This window comes from Gamsiella multidivaricata, assembly GCF_025024155.1.
Source record: "Gamsiella multidivaricata strain RSA 2152 chromosome Unknown BC939scaffold_29, whole genome shotgun sequence".
Lineage (NCBI taxonomy): Eukaryota > Fungi > Mortierellomycota > Mortierellomycetes > Mortierellales > Mortierellaceae > Gamsiella > Gamsiella multidivaricata.
The window spans coordinates 218,609-241,256 of NW_026251737.1; the positions used below are offsets into that span (position 1 = coordinate 218,609).

The 22,648-nt window shown below is 48.7% G+C and overlaps 11 protein-coding genes across 11 annotated transcripts; 7 read left to right on the top strand and 4 right to left on the bottom strand.

Moving 5' to 3' along the window:
* Nucleotides 1–12: 12 nt before the first annotated feature.
* On the top strand, nt 13–1,132 carry BC939DRAFT_450187 (uncharacterized protein). The gene is made up of 3 exons (XM_051555479.1): nt 13–147; nt 272–451; nt 540–1,132. The coding sequence occupies exons 1-3, from the start codon at nt 80–82 to the stop codon at nt 718–720; spliced, it is 429 nt and encodes a 142-aa protein (XP_051412666.1). The 5' UTR covers nt 13–79; the 3' UTR covers nt 721–1,132.
* Nucleotides 1,133–2,563: 1,431 nt separating this feature from the next.
* Nucleotides 2,564–4,200, top strand: BC939DRAFT_476778 (Bestrophin, RFP-TM, chloride channel-domain-containing protein; the record flags this gene model as incomplete). Its single annotated transcript, XM_051558618.1, has 3 exons — nt 2,564–2,737; nt 2,864–2,924; nt 3,062–4,200. The coding sequence occupies 3 exons, from the start codon at nt 2,564–2,566 to the stop codon at nt 4,198–4,200; spliced, it is 1,374 nt and encodes a 457-aa protein (XP_051412667.1).
* Nucleotides 4,201–6,113: 1,913 nt separating this feature from the next.
* BC939DRAFT_450192 (uncharacterized protein) lies at nt 6,114–7,061 on the bottom strand. The gene has a single exon (XM_051555480.1). It carries the CDS (start codon nt 6,932–6,934, stop codon nt 6,167–6,169), a length of 768 nt encoding a protein of 255 aa, XP_051412668.1. The 5' UTR covers nt 6,935–7,061; the 3' UTR covers nt 6,114–6,166.
* A 304-nt stretch (nt 7,062–7,365) lies between these two features.
* On the bottom strand, nt 7,366–8,262 carry BC939DRAFT_450193 (transmembrane protein 6/97). The gene is made up of 2 exons (XM_051555481.1): nt 7,998–8,262; nt 7,366–7,915 (listed from the first exon to the last, which is right to left on the bottom strand). The coding sequence occupies exons 1-2, from the start codon at nt 8,158–8,160 to the stop codon at nt 7,524–7,526; spliced, it is 555 nt and encodes a 184-aa protein (XP_051412669.1). The 5' UTR covers nt 8,161–8,262; the 3' UTR covers nt 7,366–7,523.
* Nucleotides 8,263–8,372: 110 nt separating this feature from the next.
* On the top strand, nt 8,373–10,488 carry BC939DRAFT_410576 (GRASP55/65 PDZ-like domain-containing protein). The gene is made up of 6 exons (XM_051552922.1): nt 8,373–8,526; nt 8,647–8,824; nt 8,923–9,035; nt 9,119–9,298; nt 9,375–9,439; nt 9,544–10,488. Exons 1-6 carry the CDS (start codon nt 8,467–8,469, stop codon nt 10,307–10,309), a joined length of 1,362 nt encoding a protein of 453 aa, XP_051412670.1. The 5' UTR covers nt 8,373–8,466; the 3' UTR covers nt 10,310–10,488.
* A 183-nt stretch (nt 10,489–10,671) lies between these two features.
* Nucleotides 10,672–12,782, top strand: BC939DRAFT_450196 (uncharacterized protein). The gene has a single exon (XM_051555482.1). It carries the CDS (start codon nt 10,896–10,898, stop codon nt 12,708–12,710), a length of 1,815 nt encoding a protein of 604 aa, XP_051412671.1. The 5' UTR covers nt 10,672–10,895; the 3' UTR covers nt 12,711–12,782.
* Nucleotides 12,783–12,814: 32 nt separating this feature from the next.
* BC939DRAFT_450197 (uncharacterized protein) lies at nt 12,815–14,729 on the top strand. Its single transcript, XM_051555483.1, has 2 exons — nt 12,815–13,438; nt 13,542–14,729. Exons 1-2 carry the CDS (start codon nt 13,030–13,032, stop codon nt 14,456–14,458), a joined length of 1,326 nt encoding a protein of 441 aa, XP_051412672.1. The 5' UTR covers nt 12,815–13,029; the 3' UTR covers nt 14,459–14,729.
* On the top strand, nt 14,709–16,326 carry BC939DRAFT_143069 (uncharacterized protein). The gene is made up of 2 exons (XM_051550162.1): nt 14,709–15,115; nt 15,218–16,326. Exons 1-2 carry the CDS (start codon nt 14,776–14,778, stop codon nt 16,138–16,140), a joined length of 1,263 nt encoding a protein of 420 aa, XP_051412673.1. The 5' UTR covers nt 14,709–14,775; the 3' UTR covers nt 16,141–16,326.
* A 160-nt stretch (nt 16,327–16,486) lies between these two features.
* On the bottom strand, nt 16,487–17,940 carry BC939DRAFT_492669 (uncharacterized protein; the record flags this gene model as incomplete). The annotated part of the gene is made up of 3 exons (XM_051559534.1): nt 16,487–17,270; nt 17,360–17,727; nt 17,881–17,940. The coding sequence occupies 3 exons, from the start codon at nt 17,938–17,940 to the stop codon at nt 16,706–16,708; spliced, it is 993 nt and encodes a 330-aa protein (XP_051412674.1). The 3' UTR covers nt 16,487–16,705.
* Nucleotides 17,941–18,586: 646 nt separating this feature from the next.
* Nucleotides 18,587–20,046, bottom strand: BC939DRAFT_502795 (uncharacterized protein; the record flags this gene model as incomplete). The annotated part of the gene is made up of 7 exons (XM_051560325.1): nt 18,587–18,704; nt 18,793–19,023; nt 19,128–19,374; nt 19,454–19,609; nt 19,693–19,806; nt 19,877–19,942; nt 20,028–20,046. The coding sequence occupies 7 exons, from the start codon at nt 20,044–20,046 to the stop codon at nt 18,587–18,589; spliced, it is 951 nt and encodes a 316-aa protein (XP_051412675.1).
* A 255-nt stretch (nt 20,047–20,301) lies between these two features.
* Nucleotides 20,302–21,330, top strand: BC939DRAFT_450200 (thioredoxin-like protein). Its single transcript, XM_051555484.1, has 3 exons — nt 20,302–20,452; nt 20,547–21,076; nt 21,179–21,330. The coding sequence occupies exons 1-3, from the start codon at nt 20,390–20,392 to the stop codon at nt 21,261–21,263; spliced, it is 678 nt and encodes a 225-aa protein (XP_051412676.1). The 5' UTR covers nt 20,302–20,389; the 3' UTR covers nt 21,264–21,330.
* The last annotated feature ends 1,318 nt before the right edge of the window (nt 21,331–22,648 follow it).

The following is a 22,648-nucleotide window of genomic DNA, read 5'->3' on the forward strand; positions in this document are numbered from 1 at the left end:
CCTATTTGTTGTTGACAAAATAAAGCAGGCTTGCAACACTCCTTCTCTACTTCCCATTCCCAGTAAAAAGCGATCAAGAATGGCTGACACTGCACAGGAATTACCCAAGGAACTCGATCTTGATGGCCTGGTCCACTTGGAGAATATGTAAGGAATCTCAAGGGCGTCGGATCAACAGCCGCAGGATTAGCCGGCGATTTGTGTTCTGATCTGATCTATTGCAAACAAGATTTTTACGCAGCACCCTGACCTAACTTGTTGATGATGCTAGGTTCGTCGAGTATGGTCGAGAGGATGGTTTGGCGGCAGGAGTGAGGAGCGGCGTAATTGAAGGAAGGGTGATGGGATGCGAAAAAGGATTCGAGCTCTCTCGCGAGGTTGGATATTATGCTGGATGTGCTCAGCTCTGGAAGGCTATCGCGCAGTTCGATCAGGAGCGCATTCCCGAGAAGTAAGTAGTGATCATATTGAAATAAGCGGTGGTTTTTCTTTATTCGTGTTGAACTCACATATGACTATATCTGTTTGTCATTTTACAGGACTCTGAAGAAGATCAACTCGCTTCTGGACCTTATCAACTCCTTCCCGCGCCAAAACCAATTGGACGACGATGTAATTGCGCTTTTGGACAGGATTCGTGGCAAATTTAAGACAGTTGCATCCGCATTGCGGACCACTGAGCGATATGCAGAGGCACCCAAGAGCAAGATGTTTTATTAACGTCGGTTGTTGTTCCAGGAATCAATACGGATGTCATCACGACCAATTTGTCGCCAGCCATGGCTTGCCTTACTTGGTACCGAATCTCCTCATCTTTGCTGATAAGAGTACTTCTATTGCGATGCATGGGATTCTTCGACGTTAAAATGAAAATCACTACTTGCCAGTGGAGCAGCTTTGACCGCGTTGCTCGTCTTCAATGGGATCCTGGAATCTCGTCTATCCATGTCAAGTCCGTACGAATGCACATGCGTTGCGACATGGCACTTTGCAATGCAGATCGCGCAATGGCGCACAGTCCACTCTACGCTTTGTCTGCCGTCGGTATCAGTAGCAGTTCAGACCGATGTGTGCTGCTGAAATAAACTTTTTTTTTCGCCTTCGTCAATCTCCAATTGTATCAGAATCATCGAGTATGAGAGGCGACAATTACAAACTGTATCAACAATGCCTCTTGTCAAATGAGAATTCAAAAAATGGTTTGAAGCGCCGTTGCACTTTTAAAGTGCGCTTGGGCACGGCACTAATGAGGCCTTAAACCTGATCTGTACAATCGCTAGCGTTCACTCACACGACCAAAAGATACTGAACCCTGAACCACTGAGGCTGCATTACGAACAATTATCGGCGACTGGGAATAAAAATAAAGTAGGTTTCCCACTATTGGCTATTCATAATTGCAATTTTTTGCTGTCTCTAGTCCCCAGTCTCAAGAGGAGGCAGATAATAGTAAAGCCCACGACGAAAATAATTCAATTGCAGACCTCTCTATGAGGTGATCCATATAACGCCCAAGTGAGCAAAAGAGCGCGCGGATGTACAACCAAGTGGGTATGCACAGCCTGATAAGGAAAGGTGTAGGCCGCTGTCTCCAATGGCACCACTGAACAAATAAGTATTTTCTTTGCTGGGATGTCTTCTTACCCGTACACTGTTAAGTGATATAGAGAGGATATATATATATGTGTGTGTGTGAGTGTGAGTGTGTATGTGTGCGCTCGCGGTTTATGCACGAAGAGGAATTGGAGTGATTTGCCGGAGCAAGGTAAGGAAGAGGTATATTCAACGAAATTGAAACAATATGACCGCAAATTGAGAGCCATGGCGCCAATGCACATGAACCTTTGACGTGCTTGCAAGCTGTCGCGTCTTTTTATATGAAAGAATTCTCTGAGGGGGCCTACTGTATGAGCATCAGAGGGAGAGGCGGAGTCCAGGGACAAGGTTATCCCTCTCTCCCACACACTGTTCGTTCAACAGATATCGTACCTGCACACGAACATTGTTCCGAGTGGGCGTTTGAGGGCGCAGTGGTGAGTTAATAGGGCTGAGGCAAAACAGGCGGCGACGGGGGATGGGGACACAGAGTGCTCCTGCAGCTGTGATGTGGACGTACCGTACTTGTGTACTTCATATACAATCGTATATAACCTCCCCCTGATTTGGCCCTGGTCCCTTTCACTCTCAATCCTCTCTCTTCCCCTGTCTTCCCTGCCTTCCCTGTCTTCCGTCCCCTGTCTTCCGTCCCCTGTCGTCCTCTGTCCCTCATCTCCGCTGAATATCACTCAACCAATCGCAGCCCCTGCTTTGCTTAATATTCTCACATATACTCAGGGTCCAGGACAGAGGAAAACGAATCCCATCTCGGTCGCAGTCTCGCATATTACTCACTCGCCCACTTTATTACCCGCCCACTCTTTATCTCTTTCACTTTGCATCTTCAACCTCATTTCTTTTACATTCGCATTCACATTCTCATTTTTATTTTCATTCTCATTTGCATTCTCATTCACTTTCGCATTCACTTTCACTTTCACATCCACTTTCGCGTTTAAAATCAAGCATGGCCCGAAAATATGGTACAACAGTCTATGTGAGCCGCAGATGGCCCCTGATGCTACGGCTTAAGGGCACAGTCATCGTCCAGATCTGGTGGCAAGTATTGCTCGTCGGCATCTATTCAGCGGCCGTCTTCTTGATAAATAAATACTCTGCCTGGAAGATGGGCTACTCTCTGGTAAGCAACCGCTATCTCTGATTTAACAGATTCATATAGTTTATGGTCAGCACCTGCCTCAGGTTCATCCGAAAACTGACCATCCTGCTTGCCTGTTTGTTCCTGCAATCTCATTGAATGAAATAGAATTTGGTTTCGGTAATGGGTATGGTCGTATCGCTCCTGTTGGTTTTCCGCACAAATACAGGTGAGTGATGTTCTCTCGTGCTCCGCCCAGACCAGATCAGCTCATATTTTGCTTTATTGTACTACCATGGCATGTCTGTGCTACATCCCCCTGGCTGCTTATCACTAAAAATATATGTCTAATTTGATTAAACACAGCATACGATCGTTACTGGGAGGGACGTCGTCTTTGGTCGCAAATGACACTCTGCATCCGCAACCTCACTCGTGGCATCTGGGTCTGCGTTGCCGAGTCCGAGACAAGGGACTTGCTCGAAAAAAAATCCGCCATCAACCTCCTAGTCGCTTTTGCATTCGCCACAAAGCACTATCTGCGTGAGGAGTACGGATACGACTACGAGGACATGATCGACCTGCTCACCCACATCCCCAAGTACTCGATCCCAACCTCAACTCAGCCTATGGATTGGCGCGTCGACATCCCAACGGACCTGGAGAAACTCAAGCCTATCAATCACTTACAGTCACCCCAGCAGCAGAACCAGTCCTTAATGGGCCATACTAGCGCTACCTACACTCAAGATATTCGTGCCCGTCGTGCCTCCAAGAGCCAGCAGGCACTTGCGTTCGATTTCTTGACACCGACCAACATCCCAATCGAGCTCTCGTATTACATTGGAAGCTACATCAAGAGCTGCAGCAACAAGGGTAAGGTCGATCCCGCGACATTAACCTTGATGAACAATGCTCTGGTCTCGTTGGTCGACTGCCTCACCGGATTCGAGCGTATCTTGCGCACGCCCATCCCTCTCGCCTACTCGATTCATTTGCACCATGCCACTTGGATCTATCTCTTGGCCCTGCCCTTCCAGCTGGTCGCCAATATGAGCGGACTCATGATTCCTGCGACCATGCTTGCTGCTTTCACACTCTTGGGCATCTTGGGAATCGGTTACGAGATCGAGAATCCTTTCAACGACGACTACAACGATCTGCCTCTGGATGATTTCTGCAAGGTGATCCAGGCAGAGGTCGATTCTATGGTTGTGACTCGTGCTCCTACTCCCTCAGAATGGGTCTTTTCCGAAAACAACTACCCTCTTCCTCAATCTGATTTGTCAGCAAAGGAACTCTCGGAACTCTCACTCGAGCAGGTTCATGAACTGATGGCTGCCGAGAACCCGCACCGCACGCCTGAAGAGATAACACAGGCGCGCATGTCGGTTCAGCTTCAGTACACTCGCTCAGTAGCTGGTAACGACAGGGGATCAACTTCGACAAAATCGAGTACAGGGACTGAACTGACAAAGGTCAGCTCGATGTCGGGCAAGATTTAAGAGAGGAGGGGAAAATGAATCTGCCTAAACATCGCTTGAGATATCCTCCCGTTCCGCTCCTGCTGAAATAAATCAGCATCCGCATGTCGCGTTAAAACGCATTTCAGGAATAACGTGAATAAACGAACGTTCTATGTATAGACCCGTCATCGATAGTTAGATTGTACGTGGCAAAAAAAAAAAACGCTTCCCCAACATGAATGCTATCTTCCCGGCTCTACAACATCACTGGGGACTCCATTGAGTTCAGACGGCAGGGCTTTACAGCGCGTTTCCATCGTTTGTTTTGAAGGATCTACATCGCTACAAAGTTTTCTTCGTCACCCCTAGATCTCGCTGCTGAATCAACTTTCTGCACATCGGAGCACGCCGCTGTTTTCTCAAGCACCAGTTTGCTTACTCTAGCCGCGAGTGTTTTTCTTAGAAACCATTTCCTCATTGAAGCCTTGGATGCTGTGGAAGATGGCTTCGACGACTATATAAAATGGGTCCTCAGAAATTTTTACGTACAACTCCACATCAATAGGCGACGGATGCTGAAAGAAAAAAACGTCGTAGGTTGAATACTGTTCCTGTTGCCTCCTAGCCTTCCTACGCGAAGGTGTTATGGGCTTGAATCAAGAAGTTTGCAGGACCTTCGTCCTACCGACAGTACGCACATTATTAACAAGCACAAGCGGATTAAAGGGAGAAAGCTGACAAAAGAGGGGCATCGAGCCATTCTACATCGCTAAGAGTGTTGCAAAGCAGGGAGAGAAAATGGCAAAGCTGCTTCGATAGCCAACCCTATGGAACAATGTCAGAGATATTGTGTTGAACAGAAATATTGAGACTGGTCTACTAGTATTCAAGACACGCGCCTCCCTTATTTGAACCTCGGTCTTCGCTCAATAAAACACCTTCACCACTGAACACACTTTTTTTAACTTTTTTGCAACACCACGCTCCCAGACTTGAATCCATTGCATCTTAACTGTGTTTTCTTCGTTGGACTGATTGGCAGTGCAAGCAAGATGGCTATTTTGAGCGATCCATCCCTTTGTCAGTCTCTCTCTCGGTTCAGAAGATAATGCGACGGGAGACAGAAGGCGCGCCAACTGATTGTTCCGCAGGATCCTATTAGCCTCGATGGAGATATACCAGGCTATCAATCACACCTTGCCCTCTTATTTTCCCGCACCTATGAAGGCCTGCCGAAACAAAGGGTGTCGCGTTCTTGGCAGTGCATGCATGCGTTGATGCCTATACAATCCACGCCTTTTTGACAACTCTCCATCGCTTCCTACCTTGCAATGCACCTTCATTTCACCAAAGCACACACCCTTGACTTTATCAATCCTTCTCCTACGCATTCCCAATTTTTCCCTACAGAACCATGCTTCAATACAAAGTATAACTTTTATCCCTGACCACGGGCGGCACACGAAAGCCCTGAATGGTCCTGCAAGCCCAGGCTCGACAGGCCCAGCTCGCCTAGCTCGCGCTTTTTCTTAAAGCTACTCCCCATCCTAGTGCCGTCAGCACCACTATCACCACCAATCAGCAAGCACTGGGGTCATCTTCAAACTCTCGATATCCAGGAACGATGCCACGAGCCCCCCCCCCCCAAGTGAAAAGGGAAGTATCGGTGCTCTTGTATTACATATTGCTAACAGTTTAACTATGAGTTGTTAGGACTACAGTACAAGATGGGGGATCTACAATGTGTATGGTATCTGCAATGGCCCTCAGGGTGATGCATTAGATATATCCTCACAGTTCTTTTTGTATACTTCAACTGTTTTACAATGGACGTGTCGCGAACGCTTTTATTTGAGCAGGGCATGGTTTTACGAAGGGCGTGGGACAAAAAGTAAACTCAAAAAAGTCAGAAATGCGGGGCACAGACGCAAAAAAAAAAAAAAAAAAAAAAAAAAAAGTGTGGGGCAAAAAAAAAAAGAAAAAAAAAGAAGTGATTTGCTTTGGCTCAGCGATAGGCGACCTCATCCCAACGGGCCAAGCGATCGAGCGTTTGAAACCAAGGGTCATTGCTGGCGGCGGCCACAGTTGCATCTCCAACGTCTTCTTGGCTCATCGTCCGTGACAGGGCTCGTTTGCGCTCTAGTGCCGCAGTCCGCTTGCCACAGACCGCAGCCGCCAGATCCGTTCTCCAGTCAGCCTCGGTCAGGTCCTCAAACACGGGACTTGTATACGCTAGTGATTTCATGGCATTGTTGTTGTTGTTGGGCGAAGGCGTTGGTTTCGAGGGTTCAGATGTAGTAAGATCGTCCTGGGTAGCCGTGAAATAATCAATACAATCGAACCCGATCTTGCACAATGCGTGGGAGATACTGCCGGGACTCAAGGGCCCGAGTAGAATATCATCATCCCTGCTGTTGTTGCCGAAATTGCTTCCGGTTCTAGACTCAGTCAACAGCGATATTTCTGGGACGGAAGAGGATAAGGAAGGTGTGGTCGATAATGATCGGCTGATCTGTTCATTGGCCGTTGTCTCTGCTGCTACCCTCCCGGCAACATGCTTGCTTCGTGTGCTTGGTGTTGTTGTTATAGGGTTCTCAGAATGTTTTGAAAAGATGCTTGAGGACTGCGTGGAGAGGAGATAATCCCAGCAATCCTCTTCGTCTTTGGGGTAGATCGAGCAGAGGGCTCGGGAATAAGTGGACAGCCAAGGTCCGTCGGTCGATTGCATGTTGCCTGCGAAGGAGGCATCGAATCTGCTCTTGACATTGGCCATTGTGAATTCGGTGCTATCAGTGGGGTAATTGAACGTGGATATGGGAATGCGGCAAAAAGTCGAATGTAGGGGTTGAAGAGGGATGGAGAGAATGCTGAAGGAGAGGTAAAAAAAATAAAGGAAGAGATGAAAGAAAGGGTGTTCTTTTTAAGAAGGAAAAAGAAGTTGTTGGGGGGCAGGGTGCGTGTTGTTTGTACGGTCGTGTACTACCCCGAGATGGGAGGGCACACCAAACAGAAGCTTGGCCCAAGCACAATGCATGAAAACCCAAAACAAATAAGCGATAAGTGTGGGGCAGAGGAGTAACTAAACCACAAACAGCCAAATGCCATCTCAACTCGTCCACGCTATGATGCACAATGAACAGAAAGAAACAGAGGCAAAGAAATGATGGGCTAGGCCCTTCTCCACCCATGTGCTGCAGACTAAATTATAAAAATAAGAAACGAGGCTAGGTGACAATTGGAATAGGTCGATAAGCCGAGCAATGGTTTATTTTCAACGTTCTCTCTCTGCAACATTGCGACTGCAGCAGCTATATGGCGTCCAGCATCATGCCCCGTCGTCATGCCCGTCGTCATGCCCGTCGTCATTGCTGCTTCTTGGTACCCTTAAAGGACACAGGCCCTTGTTCGTAAGATCGGACGCGCTGGAAGGACTCGTAGAGCATCCATAGAGGGAATACAACCCAGGGCGTATACAAGGATGTCAGAAATAGCTTTTGCGCGTCCGTGATATGGAACGGGAAATCGCTGGGCTTGCCGAAGTTCAGTGTAGTAAGACATGGCAGAACCGTCGTGATGACATGGGCCGAGTAGATACAGATCCACAAGGCGACGCTCCTCTTGTTATGGTACAGCGCCCAAGCACAGTAGATGAACATGGGCAGCTGGATCAATCCCTCCATGTGCAGGAAGGTGTTAAACCAAACCAGCGACCTGTCGGCGATGAAAGGGTCTCTATAGGTATCAACGTAGTACTCTATACCACCGTACAACGCGTGTCAGTTGAAGTAATTAGCCGAAAAAGACCGAGCACTGTATCTGATCCTGAGCTGGCATACCATTGAGCTTGATCAATGGCTGGATGTATGGGGCCACGGACGCTGGGTAGAGTGGAACCACGTCGACCAGGGCCGTAGTTGGGATATGCATAGCAAAGTAAATAAACATGATAAGATCCTTGGGCCTGGCCGTCAGAGGAACTCTGCTTGAGGAGACAGACATGTCGATGGTAGTATTTCTTGAAGTGATGGGAGCAGAAGAATGAAGAGTAGAGGCGAGGGATGAGGATGAGGATGAGGATGTTCCCGGCGTAGTGCTGAGCTGATGATCTTTGTGGTGCCACCAAAATGTTTACCCACGTCCTTACGTCCTTTGAACACATGAGAAGGGTGTGCCGTCGCAAGTGCTACGCCGCGGCGCACACGAGCTGCACCATCTTAAGAAGAGCATTCGCCATGTGTCTCCAACCTTCTTCCCATCAACTACATCACTCGGGCCAGTGAGTCGAGCCACGTTTATTTCAGGAACATGGGAAATACGGCTTCAGGCGAGGAGGGTAGGCACCGTCTCGGATACCACGTCCTCAGGGTAAAACGTATTTCTTACCAAGCGCCAGCCATGGTCCTCTAACGAAATATGATGGCCAACATGTGTCCTCACCCTCCACATATCTTTCGCATCTCTTGCTTTGTAATTATACAACGAAAGGTTAAGGACGACTCCCCGGCGTACAGATCAGGTATCCGACCCTTTTTCGACTATATTGTAGCTATCGATGGTGTCCGTCTCAACACAGAAGGCACCTATCTGCAGGACCAATTACTTGCCAACGAGGACAAGCCTGTGATGCTGGATATCTATTCAACGCGAGAGCAAGCTGGAAGAAGTACGTTACTCGTTAACCGCACTATAATGGAATTGTCAGCACAATGGGTACAGCACACGACAGATGCTAACTCTTGCAGTTATTCTCACTACCAATAGGGGTTGAGATGATTCCAACAAAGAACTGGGGCGACAGAAAAGGCGGCTTGATTGGATGCAGCATCCGTTTTTGCATGTTTGATGCTGTAAACGATGTTGTCTGGCATATTTTGGTACGCTAGAAAGGGCTATAGAATTATGAACGTCAATCCACCATGCTGTCGTTTGACCAAACAAAACGATTCTTTTGCTCTAGGACGTCGCTCACGGATCTCCAGCAGAGAAGGCAGGATTGTGCCCACACACGGACTATGTCATTGGCACACCATACGGCATTATGCGGGGCGAAGGAGATTTGTACGATCTTGTGGAGGACAACATTGGCGAACCTCTACGACTCCACGTGTACAACTCTGAGACGGACCATGTGCGGGAGGCAAGTGTCGTCGAAAACGAAGCTCACCATGACCTTTCAAAAGACTTATCCGCTTAACATTCAATTCTTCTTCTAGATCGTTATCATACCAAACGAGGAATGGGGAGGCGAAGGACTGCTGGGATGCGATGTCGGTTACGGGTAAGGATGCAAATTTGATTCAGGATAGTGGTGGCATGCTTGGACGCCGACTATGGCACTATATCACTATTTCTGATCGTGTCTACTGCTCGCTCGCATTACAGATACTTGCACCGTCTCCCGAGGCAAGGGTCTATCATACATGAGGGCTCAAGTGGATCACTTAGGAAGACACCTTCGTTGCCATACCCGCCATCGCAGGAGATGGTACACGACACCTCATATGTCAGGAATACCATGCCAGCCTCCTTCCAGCCAGGCGAACAGCCATTGGACATTGTGGCACCGACGCCTCGGCCGCCCCATTCGCCGTCGTGGCTGAGCACTAGCGAGGCCCTTGAAGGTTCCTTGCAAAGCTCATCGACCGCAGCCGCAGCCGCAGCAGAACAAGAGCAGGAGCAGGACCTACCGCCCCTCCGGTTCGGCCGAGGTGAACGACCTGATGCAGAAGATGAGCCAGAGTCCGAAGACGAGTTCATGCCTAGAGGCGATAGATCTGCAGGACTTCAAGGCTCGGCGTTGGACTCCTTACAGCCCAAGTCTCCGACCTTCCTGAAACAACTGCAGGCAGTCTCTGTTCAGGACAACTATCAGCATCACACAGGACCCGCCGCCAGGGCCGAGCATCAGTACAATGGCCCAGCTCAATATACCTCGCCAATTGCACATCAACTCCAGTTTCAAAATCAACCACCATCTCCACAGCAGCCCAAGGCACCTTTGCCACAGCCCTCGACGAATGCGAATAGCAAACCTCTTTCTTCTCCTGCGACAAAATCAGCGACGACGGATTTCAACACTGGAGACATCCCCTTTGGTGGAGGAGACGCAATGGACTTTTCTAGCCAATTCGGTGTATTTCAACAGTAGTATCGCCAGTAGATGAGTATCAATGGAATAGCTGTGCTTGCTTGAATAAATGCCATCAATAAAGACTCCGTGCCCAGGGATTGTAGTTGGTGTGACAAAAACAAAAAAGATGAATGCGTGCGTATGTTCGTCTTGGGCTCTCTGGCATGGGACTTTGTCGGACGGCTAGACAGCTGGACATGATGACAGGGTATGAATGTCTTAAGATATGGCCATGCTGGCACCTCAGTTAATGTATTTCGCTGGGCCAATGATTCCAATGGTCATTCCCAACCCGACGGTTTCAAGCGACAGAATTCTGCGCTGAATTGGGTCCTTTCTCGCGCCGTGACTCGGTGAGGGCACAAAAGAAACTTCGAGTGCAAACCTGAACGACATTCAATCCTTTCTTTCTTGCTCACTGCACATCTCAACGAAGCACAACCTGCATGGGCCCGTCTGTTGATCGACCCCCACCAAACTGACCAGCACAGAACGCTGACATATCCGCTGACATATCCGCTGATATATCGATTGACCTGGCAGGACCCGACTGATTCCAACAACGCTACCATCCTCTCATTTCACCTTCATTGAACACACGGACATGGACCAGGACAACTCTGACAATTCTGACAAGGCTGTGGCTATTGCTACCACTACCTCCGCTACCAACGGCTCTATAATAATCGCACCCGCCACTGATACAGCCGGCAGTAACAACGACACGACGAATGGCGCTGATACGGAAGAAGTATGCCCCTGTCGTAAAGTGACCAATACGTTTGCGGATCGTACATGTGGTATCTGCCAACGCGTCATCCCTGCGTTGGAGAGCGCCGAATTAGAACACAGGCGATTGTACAAGGAATTGGAGCAAGCTAAGAAGGAGATGGATTTACGCCAGAAGCGTGCCGAGGCCGAGATCGCAGAAACACAGACGTTGCGCAAAAAGGTACAAGGGCTTGAGATGACACTCACCACCAAAGTGGAGGAGTACTCGAACGTACAGCGGGATCTCTCTGTCTTGAACGATAAATACGTGGACGAAATCGAGAAGGTGGCCGAGATGCAGCACGCCAAGGAGATGGTTGAGAATGAGCTGGAGGAGCTGAGTCGCACGCTTTTTGAGGAAGCCAACGGCATGGTCGCGTCCGAAGCCAGAGCACGACACCAGCTTGAGCTCACCCGGAAACACCTCGAGCTCGAATTGAAGGACGCTCGGGAGCGACTCGCAGCGGAGACATCCCAACTCAAGGAACTCAAGTCCAAGATGGAAGCCATGATAGACTCCCAGCCACAAAGCAAGCGCTCCTCGACTAATCCCTCAGATCGTGGAAGCGTTGACCTCGCCCAGCTCTTTGGAATGAGCAAGATGTCGGAGTCAGTGCCCATGTCGCAGGAGCCGGAGACAGCGATCGCAATTGACGGCCAGCTAATTCAGGAGTTCAAAGAGTTCGTGACGCAGAGCGCAACAGTCCGCCTGGTCAAGATCCACACCATCCCATTTATGCGGCACTGTCAGGACGAGGACGTGGAGCCGTGCTTACGATTTGGAAATAACCCCAGGATTTCAGCCAGGAAGCTAACGGAAGGCATCTGCTCCAACACATGCTACATTGAAGAGGCGACAGCTGAACAAGTCAAGGAATATGAGCGCATGATCCAGGCAGCCCAACAACCTCCCTCACCGGCACGCAACTCGGTCTCCAATAAGAATATGCTATGGGAAAGGCTCCAGACACAGTATGCCATGTACCAGGCACCCAAGGGAGGATGCCAGACCTGTGGGCGCTCAGGACCATTAACCCATCGGTACCGCATTGCGACTTTGGATGAATGGTCGTTTATTGATCGGTTCTGTCGAGATCGACTCGTCGCAGTCTGTGAATTCTACATTTTTGTGCGCAATATCCGCGCTGGGCTGTATTCGAGTCGTGCGATCGAGGATCTGTACTCAGAAAGCCTTCGCCTTCGGCTCCAAATGTTCTATGCCCGCTCAGGAGTGCTGCCAATTATGCTTTCAGAGCTCGGTGTGGTTTCACAGTCGATTGGAAATATGGGTCCTGCGGGAGAATGGCCAGAAGGGATTCATCCACGAGGTGAGGGCAGCGATGGAGGATCCATTATCTCTATCACACCAGCCACCACACCAAAAAGCGAACGCGCCGAAATCCTGTTCCGGCCACAATCCGCTGGAGCCATGTACGAGAGTGCATCACGCAAGGGTTCTGAGGACAAGGCAAGGGGAACGAGTGCCAGTGGAATAACAGAAGCAGTGGGAACTATTGTGGAAGAGTCGCCGGAGGAGGAAACAGTCGAGGCGACGGTCCCAACAAGTGTTTCGATTACGACCTTGGCTTCGGCTGGACCAGAGTCAACAACGCCTTCGACTCCTGACCAGAACATGCTTTCAGCTTAGACATGGATCGTTTTACACACAGATCGGAGATAGTATGGCTATTGCCCAAAAAAAAAAAAAAAAAAAAAAAAATACATAACATACCATCGAAGCATGAACATCACCGCCCTCGGCCAAAGCACAGCAATGAGGCCTGCAAGGATGTCCTTTGGCGACGAGACATTTGGGTTACGGGTGCATTTTTGAAACAATACTTGCTGTGACTACAATTACAACACGCCATCAGAATTCTATATTTTACTCCACCAATCGACATGGCCGACAAGACGCTTCAGACACAGAGCGGTTTCCAGATATATCTCATGACCACAACCTATGAATGCGTGCGCTGTGTAATTTCTTTGTTCTCTCACGCCTCCAACTTTACCCCCACATCAGCGTTACGACCATGACAGCACCCTCCCACCAGGAAATCACCCTCAGAATTACCGATGATCGCTTGAACCACTGGGACTGCAAGAAGTTCGTCAATCGGCCTTTTATCAGGAATACTTCCGGCAGCCCTTCCTGTGATAATGATCTTAAACATGCATGCTGTTCCTACAGCCTCTACCACACCGATAATCAGTTGTGGGTTTTCGACGTAAAGCTAATTAATAGCCAGATCTGGAGCGAGTTCGAATGGGTTCACATTGTTCCGCACAAGCCTCAGCAAGAATGCACGGAATATAGGTGTGTAGGTGTCGACCAAATTAATGATAACATGTTGATATACCTCGATGCGAAGGGTGAGTTAAACTAAAGACGAGCCATTCGTCCTACCGCTGTTGCTTTTTCGTGTTGTAGAGTACAGCCTAAAGACCTCTAACCATGTGTTTTTCGTCACTTCAGTCATTATCGATGAGGACACAGCGCTCAACGAAAGCAATCCTACGCGGTACGCATTCGACCTTGTCTTCTCAACTTCGTCAGAACTGAGCCCAGACCGCAGCAACATCACCGAGGAGACTCCCAGGATCACCGAGAAATCACTCAAGGATACCGAAAGTGGAAAGCCTTCCAAGAATGCATGTGCAGAACAGTCGTTCAGAGACCTCTGTCCGGAAAAGTATGAGGACATGCTCACGTTCCTCCGTGATCCCGAGTCCGTCAACACTGCATTCGTCTTCACAATCCACAGCTGCAGCATCAGGATCGCTCTGTGGGCTCACTGTGCCATACTGAAGAAGTACCCGGCTTTCCAGGAGCTCCTTACGAGCCACCGCAGTGCCAACACCGTTGCTTTAAGCTACGGCCCCATCGTGGTGCCTGTCGAGGGTATCTCGCTGACGACATTCTGCGTCCTGTTGAAGTACATCTACACAGAGGACATCGACCTCGCAGTCGATGACAGTCAGTTCCTGATGTCCGACATGGGTCCGTCAGACACTCCTTCCGATGCTACTGTCCTGAACAATGCTCTGCGGGAACGCAATGCATCCCAGTTCTATGCATCCTGGGAGGCCAAGGACAAGGTGACGTGGGTGGATCTCTTCCTTGCTGCCGACCGATTCGGGGTGCAGAAGTTGCGGCAACATTCTCTCAAGAGCTTGCTTGTGTCTGTGGACAAGCACAATGCCATGGAGATGCTATTCGGAGTCGGGCCACACTTCAAGACGGAGGTCCGCGACCCGGTGATGAAGTATATCTCTGAACACCTGGACGACGTGTTTTCGGTGCAGACAGAGGATCCGTTCAAGCGGTACGCAGACCATGAGAACTGCCATGAAGTGATGCTGGAGCTGCTGAGACTGGAGCGCAGTCGCTGAAGGTTAAGGTCAGATAGCAAGGAGGCTGGGCAATGCCATGTATAGAGCATGAAGTAAACTAGCGAAGCACTGCGCGCGCATTAACCCGGTAGAAATAGGCTTCATATAAACTGAGGTTCGTGCACGCTGGGGACCCTTTGTCTGGATACGAGTGTGTCACTTTGCATGATGCATACAGCCATGTTGCAGCCATCGTGGACTATAACTTCCTGCAGCCTACAATACATAAACGGTTTTCTCCCTTTTCTTTCTAGTCACACTTTCATTTACAATTCTAATCTCTCGCTACTCATATCATTATTATCCACACCACGGCCATGGCAGCACCCTCCCAACAGGAAATCACCCTCAGAATTACCGATGATCGCTTGAACCACTGGGACTGCAAGAAGTTCGTCAATCGGCCTTTGGCCAGGAATGCTTCCGCCAGCGCTTTCTGTGATAATGATTCTAAACACGCGTGCTGGACCTACATCCTCTGTCGCACCGATAATCAGTTGCGGGTTCTCGACGTAAAGCTAATGAATAACCAGATCCGCAGCGAGTTCAAATGGGCTCACATCGTTCCGCACAAGCCTCAACAAAAAGGGAAGGAATATAAATGTGCATATGTCCGCCAAGTTAATGATAGCATGTTGCTATGCCTTGATGCGGCTGGTGAGTTAAACAATAAAAGCAATTCGTCCTACCGCTGTTGCTTTTTCGTGTTGTAGAGTACAGCCTAAAGACCTCTAACCATGTGTTTTTCCGTCGCTTCAGTCATTATCAATGAGAGTGCCTTCCTCGACAAAAGCAATCCTACGCGGTACGCATTCGACCTTGTATTCTCGACTTCGCAAGTACTAAGCCCAGAGTGCCGCAACGTCATCAAAGAGCCTCCCAAGGCCATTAAAGAGTCCCCCAAGGCCAGCGAAGAATCTCCTAGGGTCAATGAAAGCGAGAAGTCGCTCAAAGAGTTATCTCCTGAAAAATATCAGGACTTGCTGGCACTTCTCTGCGATTTCAGAACAGTGGATGTGGCATTCGTCTTTACGATCTACGAGTGTAATGCCAGAGTTGCGCTCTGGGCCCATCGTGTTATGTTGGACCGCCACCCACGCTTCCGTGAGCTATTTAAGAGTCACCAGGACTCCGTATCAGCGGACGGACCGTTGATGGTACTTGTAGAAGGGATCGCCTTGACAACATTTTGTGCTCTGCTGAAGTATCTCTATACCGACGACTTGGGTCTCACGATTGACCCGGAGCAGTTCCTGGTGTGCAGCATGGGTGATCTGGAGGAAGTGCACTCGAGTGGAGATAAACACGTTGCATCTGCCGTGTTGACCAAGACATTGAGAGAACTCAATGCATCCCAGTTCCACGCGTCGTGGGAGGTGAAGGACAAGGTGACGTGGGCAGATCTCTTTCTTGCCGCTGACCGATTTGAGATTCCGAAACTGCGACAGCAATGCCTCAAGAACCTGCTTGGGTCGGTGGAGAAGAGCAATGCAATGGAGATCCTATTTGGCGTTGGACAGCATTTCAAGGCGGAGATTCGCGATCCAGTGATGAAGTATATCTCTGAACACCTGGACGATGTTTTTTCGATTCAGACTGAGGATCCATTCAAGCGCTTTTCAGGCTATGCGGGCTACCACGAGATGATGCTGGAACTCTTACGAGTGTCGCGCTCGAAATAATGAATAATACCAATGGTGTTAGATACCTCGGACCTTTACCCTGTCTAAAAGCGCACGTCAAATGCACTGCGGGAATTAAATGCTTAAATATAATATAGCAAGCGAGAATTTTTATTATCATTACTATTCTTTTGACAGAAAAGGTGTTTTCATCGAAAGAGAATTAAAGACGCTCATACACAAACGTACACGGTTGTTCTTCTGTGCGACCTAAAAAATAGCGGCTCATCACGTCCTGTTCTTGAGGCTTTATAACGTTATCGTTGTATCTCACCCTGTGGTCATAAAGGAAAACAAGACGTAAAAGGTCTCAGCTTTTTTTTCATCTTGATCCTCAGCGGAGATACTTTACTGGCGCTTACTAATCATAGCGCTTTGTCTCTACACGCCTTTGTCCATTGCTTGACTCGATAATCGTATCAAGATCTAGCACCTTTTTCAAGTACGACACGTAATGGCCATCCCAACCGTTCATGTAACTAATGAACGAGCGCAGTTCTGGCGATGAATGATACGAGTACACCCGATGAGTAAACTTACAGTTACATATCACGAGTGAAGTCTCCTAAAAGAAGTGTTCGCGTGCCTTACCATATGTCGTAGGCTGGCCTCTGAAAGAGCCGTCTTGGATCTTGTACTTTTCCAGGCACAGAGATTCGTCTACGAGAATAGGACTTGATGGGACGCTTCCTAATGGAGAGTCTGTCGGTGTAGGTAACTTGTTCAGGTGCACGATTAGCACTTGAGGACAATGGACTATCTTCCGGGCGACTGAGCAGCTCTCTTTGCGGCACATCCTACACACTTCAGTTTCTTTACGCTCCATATAATACTCGACCCTTGCCTTCAGCGAATGCGTGATGCCATGAGGACTGCTTAAGTCAATGGTATAGCCGACTGGAAGTACGAAATAGCTAGTAAGGCTGTCGACCTCGGTGTTGACCTGCTTGAAGGTGCAGTCTGAACATGTCCGAGTGACCTGGATTTGCATGCAGAGTAGGTCATGGATCGCATCGACCACCCTGTGTGACACTTCGGAAGCGCCAGCCATAAGCGCCTCCACAAAATGCATAATGGGCTCGCTTGTATCCCAGGACATCTGTGATGTATAACTACCACGGTGATATTTACTATGTGTATAGACATTTCGTGGATGGGTGATCAGTCAGAGGTGCCCACATATCTCCCAAAAGGATCGGACAAATGGTAGTTCACCTACCGCATTTCGGCTACCAGTTTTGTAGGGTTGATTGGACTCAGTATGTATCCAGGACGAGGGTCGCGCTCCTCGGATGCTGCAAGTCTGTGTATGACGCGTCGTAGCTCTTGCAGAGTGGGTAATTGGCTGGGTAGGCGAGAACATATGTCGTCCAACAGCATCGTAAATCCATTGCAGTACCTGAGCACTTGTACGGCGCTGTTCAGGTAGCAGGTCGATCCTATGTTTCTCAACGCTCCCGACAACTTGATCACTGCTGAAGTCGTCCAGGTGCGGGATCCAGGCCCCTCGCTCTCATTGCGGCCTGGAAGAGGAGACTGGGACGGCGATGCAGAACTTGTTTCTGCTAGCGTGTTTCCGGAAGGCGCCTTGAATCGTGATGAGTTGGCTCGATTCGCATCACCTGGGCATTCTGACAAGCAGGGTTCTGCACTGCTTTTGTCTGCTGTTGGGTGTTGATCTCTTCTGGCTGATGTTGTCTAAGCCGGCCATTGGACCAGTTCGGTTTTGGCCAAAAATACCATGGAGCCACACAAGATGGGGTCCATGGTCGGGCCTTCGCTATCTGATACGCCTGTCATCGTTCGCAGCGCTGTCTCGGGGTAAGGCCAATCGCCCAAGCGATGTATCTCAGGAACTGAGTGGTGGGTTTGGAACCGTGCTTTTTCCTGACTACCCGTCTTTTCCCGTTTGACCGATAGGAAGCCTGGTAACGGCGCATCGCTTCAACGACAGTAGGGTATCGCACATATTTTCGCATGTAATAGTTTGTGCCAGTATTCGGTGCCATCTATTCGAAACGATTTCAATTCGTTCCTTAGCGATCGTTTTGAGAAATGAATATGGCTGGGATCCTTTCTCTTTATCTGGTTAATTTTTTTTGAGTTGATACTGGACAGTGGTTGATTGAAGGGGTATCAATGTAAATAGAGTCGCCTTTGGAAGAGGTGAATGAAAAAAAGAAGAGTAGGACGATAGATATTGACAATCTTCTTTTTAATGATCGATACAGCTCTCTTTTACATTGAATGCTCAAGCAAAGAAAGATACGATGAAGGTTTAGCGTGAAAATGCGGTGGTAGGCAAAGACCACGGTCGCGTCTAATATTTATTCATTCTATCTATTGGAACTGAGGATCTGTTGGTAAATCTCCTGTGGCCACTCCACATAAATAACTGCGGGCAATGCGCGTGGTCATGGTGGGGTGTATTGCCGCGCAGTGGAATCTAGTCGGCGTTTTCAGCCTCCTCAGGGAAGAAAACCCGGAGGGTATTCTTGTAGCAAATTGCCGCCAACTCATCGGGATCCATATTGCGTAAATGCGCGAGGATAGTTAACACTTGGCTATGAAGAAAAATGATATTCGCAAGATTCGGTTAGGCCACAGCGATGCTACACGCGACTTTTCTGTGTAAGATATGGTGATACATACCCCATAGCGCAAGGCTCATTTCTGCTCTTGACCGTCAACCCAAGCTCGAAGCGTTCTTTGTTCTTGGCAGGAGGTTTGTATAGTGCCTGCTGTTCCTCAGTCATCGCCTCGAGATATTTGAAAGACGCATGTGTAGTTCGGATTTCACAGTAAGGTCCATCGGTCTCTAGCATGAGGCGATCCAGAGGCACACTCGCTGCGACTTTGAGGTTCTCTTCAGTCTTCATTGAGCTACATGTTGCAATACATGAGAGTAAAAAGTCAGGAGGCATAATCTGGGCAATTGCTTAAAGGATACACTTTTTTCTTCTCAGACGCTACAAAATCGGACGTACCATCCATTGATGCTGATATACAGGCCCAGGTCAATGTAAAACTTTAGTTCCTCCATTGTACCTGTGAAAGAATGGACGACACCATCCTTGAACCTCTTTCGGTTCTCGCTAATCATACGGGCAAAGTCACCAGCCGTATTTCTATCATGCAGGAACATCGGTAAACCGGTCATCTCCGCCAACTCGAACTGGTGTTCAAAGTACTTGATCTGGGTCTCCTTAGGACAGAGAAAGAGCCGGTCGTAATCTATTGGTCATCTCAATGTTTAGCAGGCATGCTGAAAAACATCTCACTGAAGAATTTCAGCATCTGTGAGGTCACATACCAAGCCCACATTCTCCTACGGCGACGATTTTCGATTTCGTAGCAGGGTCTTGAAACATGGCCCTCAAAACATTGAAGTAGGCGTCAGGGCCGTCCTTATACCGTTCGAACTCGGAGCATCTTGTGGGATGACAGCCGACAGTGAAGAATAGTTCATCTACGGGAATGACCATGATATTACGACCACATTTCGTGTACCACAATTTTCGCGTTTGAACAAGTTTCAGCAATAGCTCCTACCGTCGTCCTTGGCGATCTCAAGTGCGCGATGACAATCCTTGATATTGCCGGCCGTGATGATCATCTTATCAACACCGGCACGTCGTGCTCGCTGCATTACATGCGAAAAGTCATCTGTATAAGGACTGTTAATACATGTGGGGTGTGTATGAGCACAGGACAGCATAAGTGGCTATCTTTTTACCCGCATGAACGCGTTTTCCATGGTAGACACCATGGAACATTGAACTGGTCAAATTGATGCCGATATCTAAGAATTGCATTCATATACTTGGTCAGCGCCTACACATTTTTCATAGAGCACGCTTTGGATCCTGTCATTAATTGTTTGTTACCGATAAATTTTGGAGGCATATCTGCAGGCCTCTGGTTGTAAGCGACAAGGTATGAAGATATGGTGTTATTGTGGAATAGTGAAGTGGGAAAGGCGCCTGCTTTGCGTCGTATTATACTCGTGATGGCGCAAAATCGTTGGAGCAGGACTCAATCTCGCCGCAGTTTTGTGGCGGTGTCAATAACGTGCATTTCGAAGGGTCCAAAATTCTGCCGCATGGACCCACTGTACGAAAGGGGGGGTGAGAGAATCATGACGCCCAAAAGTGCCCTCAGCCCAAGGCCAAAGTGCTTGTCCTCTTGGGGAGTGACCCAATTTGAATCTTTCTCCATTACTCCATTCACTTTTCTGAACTCATTCGTCATGAAACACATCGGGTCGCAGTCAGAGTTCAACAGTCAGCTTACCGCAGCGGGGTCGAGACTGGTAAAGGGCTGTGGCAGCATAGCACAGCACAGCATAGTGTCATTGGATATCGTAGAGCTCATGGTACATCTCCATTCTCATGCTTACCGAATAGGTGGTCGTGGACTTCTTTGCGACATGGTGTGGTCCTTGCAAAACCCTTGCCCCTGTGCTCGAGGGTCTCGAGAAGAAACATACCTCTACGATTTTTGCAAAAGTCGATGTCGACCAGGCAAAGGATTGCGCAGAAACGTACGAAGTCACCGCCATGCCAACAATTGTTTTTTTCAAGAGCAAGTCAGAGGTTGGACGTGTAGTAGGCGTCAATATGAACCAGATCCAAGCACTGATCAAAGAACATGAGGGTGGGGACGCCTTCAGTGGTGTCGGGCAGACATTGGGCGGCAGCAGTAGTAGTACTACCGGCAGTGGCAGCAACGCCTCGATGTCAACTAGCACCAAAACTGTGGAGGGACCAGGCGGTAGCTGTCAGATCCAAGTACGACTCATAGATGGATCAACCATTCGGGGATCCTTCGAGCCCACACACACGCTGCAGCAGGTGCGTGACTTTATACAGGCAAATTTGGATGCCAGGGGAGTGCAAGTACCAGGATTCCTGATGATGACTAGTTTTCCCAGAGTGTAAGTGCACCGCCACCAACGCAGTGTCATATGGACGTCGTTCAACTGTAGAAACTGACGAAGATATTTGCTTTGGGTACGCTTTCCGTACCATTGGTATAGCGTTTTTGAGAATGACACCTTAATGCACACGCTGCAAGAAGCCGAGCTCACCCCGCGTGCGCTGCTCATTGTCAAAGCAGCTTAAAAGTTGGCATGGACAAAACTGACAGCCGTAATTGAAGTGAATAAAGTCGATGTACCTTCTCTCGTAACAACACCAGGTCTTCACTCCAGCACACAGCTTTCGTTTTGTTATGTCTATTTTGTCATCTTGGCTGGTAAAATCGAGCCCCGGAGACGTGAAGGTAGAAATCGGCATATTATTTCATTATGTAGCTATCCAATCCTAGCACAGTCATAGTGAGAAGTATAATGTACCTGTGCCATATTCTGTCGAAATCTGACCGACGACAGCAATTCTACGAACAAAGTATTGGGTAATGGGTACACGCCCCAAGAGTGGTCGCATTTTGGCAGCACCCTAGACCAGGCCCTGCGAATTCCATCGCTCTGGCAGCTTTCCCTCCTAGAACTGCACTCCCTTTTCGACACATCCTGTCCAACGAAACCACGTTTCAGAAGCCAACCCGACCTTTATTCTTTTGCGCTCTCTCTGGATCATCATACTAGGGGGTTGCGCTCTTTACCCCTCCTCTAATTGCCTAGGTATCTGCTTATCCATTCCATATTAACCACAAGCATATCCTCGCATGGCAACGATGGAGCTCAATCCGAGAAGAAGCAAGAGTTCGGGTATGATGATAGCTCCCTTGATCAGAGATAATAGGATTTACCGCTGTTTTTCTCATTGTGTTGATCGATACGTGTCATTGCCTTCGTCATTGTCGACTCGCTTGGTGAAATGTCAGCTTAGCTGCCCTTGCCAAGTCTTCGTAACTTTGGCGCTCGTTTTGTAGACCCTACCTTGGGCTCCGATGTCAACGTGGCCACAGCGATCGCACCATCTACAACTATCTTCAAGACGGCCAACTTGCCTAGAGCAAAGAGAGATCGACTTGGACTTGGACTGACATCAGCTTCTCCGCAGTACTTCCAAGACCGCCGAGTGCGATGAACCTAGCCTCAGACCGATTGGATAAGTGCTGTGCGCACAGTCTTGGCATATCGGGACAAGGTAACACAACCACGCCCCCCCCCAAACACTGGGCGAACTACGACCGAGCGAGACTATCGACTTTTGGTTGGAGCGGGATGTGAATATCGTGGATAAATGACTAGCATTACAGGAGACCAGATGTGGGATTTTTTTTTTTTCTCTTTTCATTTCATTCGTTTGCCTGACACCCCCACACATTTTATCACCGCTCCCAATTTATCACATACATCCATTTCTACAATTGATCTGGTCTAAAATGTTACATATCTTATCCAGGCTGGACACTGTCAGTTCGGCAGCGGCAGAGCTCGGCCTGTCAGCAGTTCTGATATCCCTCACGATTGTCAATGCTCTGTCCAGGTACAACAGTAAAGATGATTTGAAAAATAGTACACACCTGCAGATGGCAAAAC